We start from the raw sequence: 9639 nt of genomic DNA, 5'->3' as shown, positions 1-9639 counted from the left end.
TATACATGATTAATCATATGTTTAAGATATATATACATATACGGAAATGATCACACCGATGACGTGAATTCACCAATTAAATAATGTGTCATATTATCGGTTCTTAATATAAACTAAGTACCGGTGTTTAAGAGATCATTTCTGTATATATACGTAAACTACAATATTTTAAGTTCAGTGAGGATTAAAATCAGATTTTTAATAGATTTTGATAAAAGTTGATGAAATGTTTGAATGAAAAGTTATGAATCTCATAAAATTTGGTTGAAATTAATTATTAACTCTAATTTGAATTAAAATCTGAATTTTAATTTTTACCAAACATGAGCTAAATTCCTTAAATAGAGACTTTGACAAGAGGGTACACGTCTTAGTGCATGTATATGGCTGACCCCTCCATGTGACCACTTCCACAATCCCTTTTATATATGGATCATTTATCCATCCATTCTTAATTAAGTCCTTTACCCCTTTTTCATTGCCTTGTCGATCCTCATTTCTCTGTCTCCTTGGCTTAAGTTTTTTCTTTCGATAGATTGCTGCGCCAAAGAGGATGTGTAGCTCAAAGTCTAGATTGCAAGACAATTGTAATGGCGATGGTGTCATCTCGCCAACTCGTCTTAATAAGCGACGGGTTCTTCAACCCAACATTAATCATGTTCCTTTATTGGAAAGACCAAACTCGCTGCTAAAAAAGACGACTGCAGTCAAAGTTAGGCCGCCCTCATCGACAGCCACTCCTCCGCTATCTCCTAAGCTGAAATCACCAAGACCGCCCGCTATCAAGAGAAGTAACGATTCAAATGTTTTGAACTCGAGCGTTGAAAAGCTGATCTTGACACCAAAATCCTCCAATACTAAAGCTTCTAGTGCAACAGTAGTGAAGAAGTCCAAGAAATCATCAGGTAGCCGACAACCTGGCGATAACTGCTCATCGAAATGCACTTCCAGGTCCCTCATAGTCGATGCACCTGGAAGCATAGCGGCAGCTAGACGAGAACATGTTGCAATTATGCAAAAGCAAAGAAAAATGCGTATCGCGCATTATGGAAGAACTAAATCAATTAAGAAGGCTGTTCCTTATCTTCAACATCATCATCATTCATCTTTGCTTGCTAATAATGCTACTCGAGATCAAGAAAAGCCATGTACCTTCATCACTCCAAATTCAGGTAATCAAAGCTATATCCTAATGTTTAAGATTGACATATCAATAAATACTTGCCACCTATAGATAGCATTATTCTATCTGGTTACTAATTTCATTTTTTCTCCGGTGGTATAGACCCAATCTATGTTGCTTACCACGATGAAGAATGGGGAGTACCTGTCCACGATGATAAGTAGGTTCTTTCTCTTCATTTTTCTTTTTGCTGGATTAGCAGTATCGTCCCGAACTTACTGCTACATTGGCTGTCTCTTAATACATTTTTAACACTTCAACACATTGATATGTTAACTCCATTTGGCAAGAAAAGTAATATTTTGAAGGGTCAAAAATGGATTGTGGGGACAAGAAGTTCGGAATAGCAAATTTAGACAAGTATAAACACAGATATTTTAAATATGGGTTTTTTTTTTTTTTTTTTTTTTTTTTTTTTTTTTTTTCCATTTGGCAAGAAAAGTAATATTTTGAAGGGTCAAAAATGGATTGTGGGGACAAGAAGTTCGGAATAGCAAATTTAGACAAGTATAAACACAGATATTTTAAATATGGGTTTTTTTTTTTTTTTTTTTTTTATCTCTTTCTGTATGCATTAATTGCAGGCTGCTGTTTGAATTGTTGGTGTTAATTGGTGCACAAGTTGGATCAGATTGGACTTCAGTTTTAAAGAAAAGACAAGACCTCAAGTGAGGGGCCTTCTTAATCAAGATTATTAGAACAAAAATTTCATATCAGTCATTTTTGTTGTATCTGATTGCATTTTATATCCAATTCCAGGGATGCATTTTCAGGATTTGATGCAGAAATTGTTTCAAAATTTTCCGAAAAGAAGATAAATTCAATCGCTACTAGTTATAATATAAACTTGAGCCAAGTCCGAGGCGTGATTGACAACGCTAACCGAATTCTTGAGGTTAGCATTGCAATTATACAATCATATATACGTCTCACTACATCAGCTTTTGTTAGTAAATAGCAAGACAGACATTTTCAATTGTATTATAATGATTGTTAATTAATAGAAATATAACATGCCATATGGGACCATGTAACAAATAAATCATTAACAAATTAATTAATGTTGCTTTCAGGACATTAATGAAATGAATGACTTCTCCTGATTCAAAATATGAATGTTTAATATTTGCAGATAAAAAAAGAATTCGGATCATTTGAGAAATATGTGTGGAGATTTGTGAACAACAAACCCATAGCAACAAAGTATAAATCATGCCACAAGATCCCAGTGAAGACTTCGAAATCGGAATCCATAAGCAAGGACATGATCAGAAGGGGTTTCCGCTTAGTCGGTCCAACCGTGATACACTCGTTCATGCAGGCTGCTGGCCTCTCAAATGACCACTTAGTCACCTGTCCACGACATCGTCATTGTGTTCAAGTTGCTCAAGCATCAACCCTTCTATGATCACGTTGGGCTCGAGATTGAATTTCGTGTTTTTTATAATTAATTGATACCAAAAACTGATTAATTAGTTGATTGCCTAACATAGTCGACCCGTTTGGATTATAGGTTTGATGGAGTGTTGATTAGCTTATAATTAATGACATGGAATGATAATTGTGAAAATTAAAATGCATTAGGGAGGAAGGAATAAAGGTGGGAGAGCTTTGGTGGAAGACAGAGAACATGTGCAAGAAATGGCAAGGTCATGTGTTGGGTCCATGAATGCATGTGCTTGTGAAGAGAACCACCACATCTTATCTTCATTATTGCTTACTTTTCTTTTTCTCTGTTAGTGTGATTTTAATTTTTTTTATAGGATTTTTTTCTTTTCTTTTTTGGGTATTGTTTGCTTATATTTATGTGTAATGTAATGTGTATAATGAATTTGTGAAGGATGACCATGCAAGTTAAGACTATTCTCCACGTGCTCTCCACTATTCTTAAATTAAGATTCTATTCTAACATGATAAATTAATGAGTTGAGCAATCCCAGCCCACCAAGCAACATCAGTGGTTTTTTTATCGCGATCAATTTTTTTACGCGCACCTCGACACAATCAAAATTTCATTAAAGAGCTTTATCACTTGATAGAACCTACTCATCAGGAAATATAAAGTTTTCATTAGGCTGATCTTGAACTGTCATCTGAACACAAATACCTCTTCAGCACACGGGCCAACTCGAAATAGAAAGAACCATTACTCAAGTATTATTAGGACGAGTCTTCACTCCCGCTCCTCTTTCCTTTTTACTTTACAGCAACTCATGGTATCTCATCCCACCAAAGCTAAAACCTTCTTGTCGATGCAATGTGTCCCATTTAACTGCTCAAATTCGTCTATAAATAAGGAGTTACTCTTTTTGCAAATAAAGCCGATTTTGGTACCTTCCACACGTTCACAATTCATATATACAGCGTCATCTTTGCTAGCCATGGCCCCACAACAAATTCCATCTATTTTTGTGTCAGAGTGCTTTTGGAAGCCAAAATTCATCAGGAAGAAGTTTGACACCATGTGGCAAAAAGTAAGATACTTCAGACAACTATATCAGTTCGTTTAAAAGAAAGATTCAACAAGATCAATGTATTCTTGATTTCAACTTGAGCAAACAAGAATAATCCAGCCATTACTCATTACTTTTCACAAAAGTAATAACTCGTGGTTCAGCTAACCTTTGTTTTGTTTCAACTGACTGATTACACAATGCATGTCTATACAATCTGAGCATGCTAATAATCCCTCAGCCATGGGATTGCAGACCTCTCACACAAGAGGGTCAGTAATCAATAATTAGTCCGTCAAAAATAAACCTAGCTCGACCCATTTCCCATGACATTGCACTGCAACTACAGCAGCCTGATCCATTAAAAAGACCGGAATTCAGCTGCACCCATGGACATGGCAATATGAGAAGCTATAACTCCTACCAAACTAGTAATGCCTATACACGAAGAAATTTTAGGAGCAAAATTGATAAATCACACCCACAAAAACGAGCACATAAGATATGATTCGACACAAAGCTCCACAAGCTACTCATCATTCAAACATGTAAACCATTCCCGTTGCAGTAAATGACATCTAAAGAGCCATTGGGTAGCTTAGTTGCATTCTCGTATAGGTGTGCTTTTATTGCTGAGGTACCATTGCTTCTGCTTGGCTTTGTCACACCTTTCTTCAAAAGAGTATCAAGCTGGCCACATGCTGCTGCTACAAGTCCTGTTGTGAAAACAATATTATATCAAGGATAATCGCCATCCATCAAGTAAAATCAATGTACACGAACTGACAAAAAAACCTACAAATCCTTTCTCAATATCTAGGGAATTGCATGTAAAAAGAACCACAATCAGTCAGCTCATTTTCCAAAAAGCAAATGAAAATTTAAAAACAATGAGTAATTCAATTACATCTCAAATTATATTGTTCCTTGTAGCCTTATGACGATTCTAAAATCTATGGTATGGCCACTAAAATCATCATTACCAGGACAAAATAAGTCAAATTGCATCTACTTTCTGCAGACTCTTTTAACTTCATTGTGTCAGAAAAGAAGGAACTATAAGTTTATGGAGGATAAATACCCTGGACTTCCAGATTGCAAAATTTTAATGCTCAGAAACTTGAGATGGCAATAAAAAGTACCTAAGAAAAGAGCAGATGGCTTCCATGGTTTTGATTTAAACTCAGGGTGAAACTGAACGCCAATAAAGTAAGGATGACTGGGCAGCTCGATGATCTGCAATGACAAGCAAAATTACCTCCACGAACGGTAGAAAAGCAAAATTACCTCCACGAACGGTAGAAACGCAAAAAAGCACAATCATAATTAGAAAGTACAGTGACATTATGAAAGAACTACCTCCATGCGATCACCAGTTTCATCTTTGCCGGTAAATGAGAGACCGGCATCTTCAAGTTGCTGAACCATATCCGGATTTACCTAGAAAAGATCAAACTTTCTTTTAAAATGAACCCTTATGGAACTGCTGTTAAGATAGAACACCTATCTGGAACAGAAATTTCTTTATATTAGAAAATGCGGAAAATTATGTCCAGAGCATGGTGTTTCTACACACCTCATATCTGTGTCTATGTCTCTCGTCAATAAAGCTCTTGCTGCCATATCTGACAAATATCAATTCATTTTCGAGTTAGATATTACAGGTTTAGTTCAGCATATCAGCAGTATACTTTCTGTGAGTTCCCAACATTGTGCTCAGTGAACAAGCAATTGTGTATTTAAGTGTACAAGGACAATAGACACCAGAGTTACTTAGGTTGCAGTAGTAAGCGGATGGTATATCCTGCTTTGTAATTGCTTCAATGTTCACAAATGCCTATAAACACCACATTTCAGAAAAATGCAGGAAGGTACAAATGACAGGGATTCTTGGACATGTTACATTTTAGGAAGCATCCTATAGTTCTTGGTTTATGTTAGTTCTGAAAGATTGGTATATTACCAAGGGCCACTCTCTAACCAGACAGGATTCAAGTCAATTCTCATTCAGTCCACTAATGTTCCTAACCATTGCGTATTGATCCAAGACACCCCATCCTGCCCCATGTCATGGCTCCACTCCATGTAATTTACAAGAAAAACCTGTTTGTGCAAAGAAGCTTGTGTATCTGATACAGTGTACAAAGATTGTTTCAATCTTTTCTTCACCTTTTTATTCATAGGCCAGGATTACTTGAAAGGCCAAAAATTTATAGACTTACAGCTTAGCAGATGTACTTGAGGTACTCTGAAAGTATGTCCTCCTTGATCCAAGGCGCATGGTGCCTCCCATATGGGTTTTTGAACCCTATTAAAATAAATGTGAGAATAAGTGGTTTAATCAAACTTATATCGTACAAATAGATGGGTCATATTCCGCAAACGAAAATACTAGAATACTGAACCTCTGGCATAAATATAACACAAGGGTTTTGAGTGTCTGGGTCAAACTCAGTGCTGTTTGCATCTCGTAGTCCAAGGACAGATCGTGCAAACTCAACGACAGCTATTTGCATTCCTAGACATATTCCAAAGTAAGGGATCCTGTTTTCACGGGCGTACTTTGCTGCAAGAATTTTACCCTCCACCCCTCTGTCACCAAATCCTCCTGGAACTAATACACCATCAGCCCCCTATAAGGCAAGGATATGTCAGAAGGAATAATTATGACATGCAATTAGAAATGTAAAAAAGTAGCATATATTAGTGGTTGCATGAATACTGAAGTGTAAGCAATGCAGACCTTCAACAATTTCCAAGCGCTTTTATAGGCATCGGGATTCTGCAAGACGGAAATTTCGGACATTGTGAGATACTGTGTACTGAAATATAATAAATGATAACAGTACAAAAATAACCTCTTTTGCAGTGGCATCTTCAAGGTCACTGGATGGAACCCAATTAATACATAATTTTTTATGGCAAGCAACAGAAGCATGCAAAAGAGCCTGCAACAGTGTTTGTGAACTATGAATTAGTTATAATAGCTATCACTAAGAACCATCTCTGACTCATCCTTGCACATATTAAAATGACATAGGAATTCAGGAAAGTCTATCATCTACAACTATCACAAGGAAGCGAATGCCAACCCACCAGCAATACATAACCGATTGACATAATTATATGCTGCCCGTTCAGAAAATCCACCAGCAAAATTAATTAGATCCAACTATGTTCACAGATGTCAAAACCAGATAAGAAGTGGTTGTGAATTTATTGTACGCTGTCCACCCAGAAACACAGGACACCAGTAAAATTAATCACATCCAACTCTAAGTTTGTTTAACTTGGTTTAGTGGTTTAGTGCAGAAAAAAATAATATTGAAAAGTAAGGACTTTAATAAAAGCTTGGACATTAGCAGCAGAATCAAAAACTACACCCAAAAACGAGAAAGTTAAATCATATTATATAAGCTATCTTGAGTCAATTATATAAACAAGCTCATTGTATTTGAAGAAAATTACCAATACAATAACCCTGATTGATCAATTTTGTGAATAAACATCATGAAAAAGACCACTTTAGAGGTTAGCAAACAATCTGGCAATAAGAAAATAAATTGTGTATTTGGCACATTATAGATTCCAAAATACCCCACTGTTTTCGGAATGAAATAATAAGTCGAAGCTGAAGTATAATACTTAGGGAACTGCTCAAATGCAGCAAAATTGTCTCTGTTTGTGAGTCGCCACTTTTACGTACATATTTACACTGGTAGAGTTATATGTACATACACACATCTACATCTGTGATAGACTGTCTTCAAATTATTTTCAATTTAAGATATGTACTCCTATTCGATGACCTCTATAAGTAACTAGGTTATCTTTCTTAAACTGGTGCTGTACAGTTTACAAGCATATTCAACGACTATAGCATGAGCATTGGCCATAATCTGCTGGTGCATGCCAGCTCTTCAAAACATTTGGCTCTTCAAAATAACATACTATGATCTCTGAAAACCATCCGAACAATAAATAGCAAGATATCACTTGTATTAAGAAAATTAAATGTATCAATGCCACCATTTATTTAAAATATCAAACTACACCCAACCCACCCCACCCCACCAAAAAAAGGACTATTAAAGGTCCCATAAATTCTAAGCAGGCCTTGCCACAATGGATCAATCAAAAGAAGATATTGGCACATTGTGAAGACATCGCCAGATCACATATATTGCACGGTTGTGGTGACAGAACCGTGGTATAGATCATTTAAAACAACAAGTAATGTGGGCCCACAAAGCTGCTTTTTGTTATTTTGGAGGATTCTGGCAGAGAAAAGTCGCTATCATACTGCACAGATGGTTTCTAAAAGCCTCCATTTTCCTGCCAAGTGCGGCTAATAAAATAAAATACTTTACGCAAATAATACATCTTAAATTTTTATAAGTTACAGCCTTTCTAAATCCCACAGCATGTGTATCACTGGGCATAAAAAACAAGGATAATCATAATGCCGTGATATGGTCTATAAGAAAACTAACTTCCCATGTATTAACATATTTAGGAAGTATTACAATGTCAAAGTTCTAACCTTTATATACAGAAGAAAATAAAGTACAAATACGAATTCAGTTAGGGTTTTAACTTTTATATGCATAAGTTACAGCAAGCCGCACGTTCATAGTAATTAAAACTAAGTTGAAAGTACAACTGACACAATAAGTTCACCTTCAGCACAGAGAGGTAAGAATCTGTAAGGCCAGTGTACTTTCCAACCATGGCAATTCTGACCTGTAAACAAACAAAAAAAAAATTTGAAATTGTTGTGGGAAAAAAAAGTATTATGTCCAAATTCGGAAATGATGAGAACCTACAGGCTCATGCAACATATCACAGAGACGAGCCCTAGATGTCCATTCTCCCAAAGCAGGTTTGAGACCATCACTACAGCATAATACAATAAGATAAATTCACATCAATGGCAAGAATTAATAGAAACAATAGTAACAAACTCCTAAAAGAATGACAAAAGAAAAGACCGTAGAATTTTTCACTAACTTTTTGAGCTTCAAGGCTCTCAAAATTGCCTCATGAGCCTTCTGGTCCTAAATAGGAAGAAGAACAGATATCACAGCACTGTTAACAAAAATGTAGAATTATATCAAATCAGAGCATGAATACTTACTCGCAAAAGCAAAGGCACATGCCAAATGTTGGAAACATCAAAGAGGGTGATGATATTCTCTAACTGGAGGGCAAGGGAAATATATCAGCACCTCATTTTATTTTATTTATGAAACAAAAAAATATAAAGACATTCCAACTTTGGTCAACTTATAATACCGGAACATGGCAAAAACGGGAAAGTTTTTCCTTGACATTCTCATCGAGTTCCTGCAAAATGCACTGAGGCTTTAGAAATGGAATATGTGTTGTGTTTTGGTGGTGTAGCGGGAATATAATGAGTTTAGACACTAACGCAGTGCCTTGTTTATTTACCTAATCATGCTAGCTGAGCTAGAACTTGGTTTTAACCTCATATACTGAACAGGTCAGGTCAGATCAGCTTGACTAAGCTTGGGGAATAATATATACTTAATTACCACAACCATAATATGCATCATACTCGTATATTATCTAAATTTGAAATTTTGACTAATTTATTTTGCACTTAAAAAATGATTATATTATTATTTCTTTAAAAATTTCAATAGTTTTAGGCTGGAGTCCAAGATTGAGCATGGCTTGGTTCAATAGTTAACCCCTATTTGACAACCATTCTTTTCAAACTCATTTTTCTCTCATACTCATTTTCAACCACAAATTCTCATAATAATATAATTCACAAAAACCCAAAACTTTTCCCTACTTTTTAAACACACATTCTCCACAAAATTACTATTCAAAAACTCATACTTTCCAAAAGAAATTCTGTCAAACAGGGGCTTAATTGTGTCACTCAAATGTAATTCAAAACGAGGTCGGTCTGGGTCATTTGTTGATCCACCCGAGCATGAACTTGAACATTTGGCTCAATTTGTTAACGACTTC

General features: G+C 35.8%; 2 protein-coding genes across 2 annotated transcripts in view; one reads left to right on the top strand and one right to left on the bottom strand.

Moving 5' to 3' along the window:
• The first annotated feature begins 446 nt into the window (after positions 1-446).
• Positions 447-3046, top strand: LOC111396832. Its single transcript, XM_023023362.1, has 5 exons — positions 447-1172; positions 1286-1343; positions 1768-1851; positions 1943-2078; positions 2316-3046. Exons 1-5 carry the CDS (start codon positions 554-556, stop codon positions 2589-2591), a joined length of 1173 nt encoding a protein of 390 aa, XP_022879130.1. The 5' UTR covers positions 447-553; the 3' UTR covers positions 2592-3046.
• A 638-nt stretch (positions 3047-3684) lies between these two features.
• The window catches only part of LOC111396831 (CTP synthase-like), a 9087-nt gene continuing 3132 nt past the window's right edge, over positions 3685-9639 (bottom strand). Inside the window, exons 10-22 of the mRNA XM_023023360.1 lie at positions 8932-8982; positions 8774-8836; positions 8647-8693; positions 8463-8532; positions 8317-8379; positions 6495-6584; positions 6380-6418; positions 6042-6269; positions 5859-5944; positions 5213-5261; positions 4996-5076; positions 4779-4872; positions 3685-4352 (exon numbers count right to left, since the gene is read on the bottom strand). Of these exons, the coding sequence (XP_022879128.1) occupies positions 4177-4352; positions 4779-4872; positions 4996-5076; positions 5213-5261; positions 5859-5944; positions 6042-6269; positions 6380-6418; positions 6495-6584; positions 8317-8379; positions 8463-8532; positions 8647-8693; positions 8774-8836; positions 8932-8982 (1137 nt within the window). The 3' untranslated portion in view covers positions 3685-4176. The remainder of the gene's footprint in view (positions 4353-4778; positions 4873-4995; positions 5077-5212; positions 5262-5858; positions 5945-6041; positions 6270-6379; positions 6419-6494; positions 6585-8316; positions 8380-8462; positions 8533-8646; positions 8694-8773; positions 8837-8931; positions 8983-9639) is intronic.

The sequence above is a fragment of the Olea europaea genome, chromosome 7 (assembly GCF_002742605.1).
Source record: "Olea europaea var. sylvestris chromosome 7, O_europaea_v1, whole genome shotgun sequence".
Lineage (NCBI taxonomy): Eukaryota > Viridiplantae > Streptophyta > Magnoliopsida > Lamiales > Oleaceae > Olea > Olea europaea.
This window is presented reverse-complemented; position numbering and strand designations above follow the sequence as displayed.

What these genes read in the sequence shown, in the direction of transcription:
- LOC111396832 (XM_023023362.1), top strand. Translation starts at nt 554, where the DNA reads ATGTGTAGCTCAAAGTCTAGATTGCAAGACAATTGTAATGGCGATGGT. An exon ending in GTACCTGTCCACGATGATAA is followed by an intron (nt 1,344 to 1,767) that starts GTAGGTTCTTTC and finishes CATTAATTGCAG; the next exon opens with GCTGCTGTTTGAATTGTTGG. An exon ending in AAGAAAAGACAAGACCTCAA is followed by an intron (nt 1,852 to 1,942) that starts GTGAGGGGCCTT and finishes ATCCAATTCCAG; the next exon opens with GGATGCATTTTCAGGATTTG.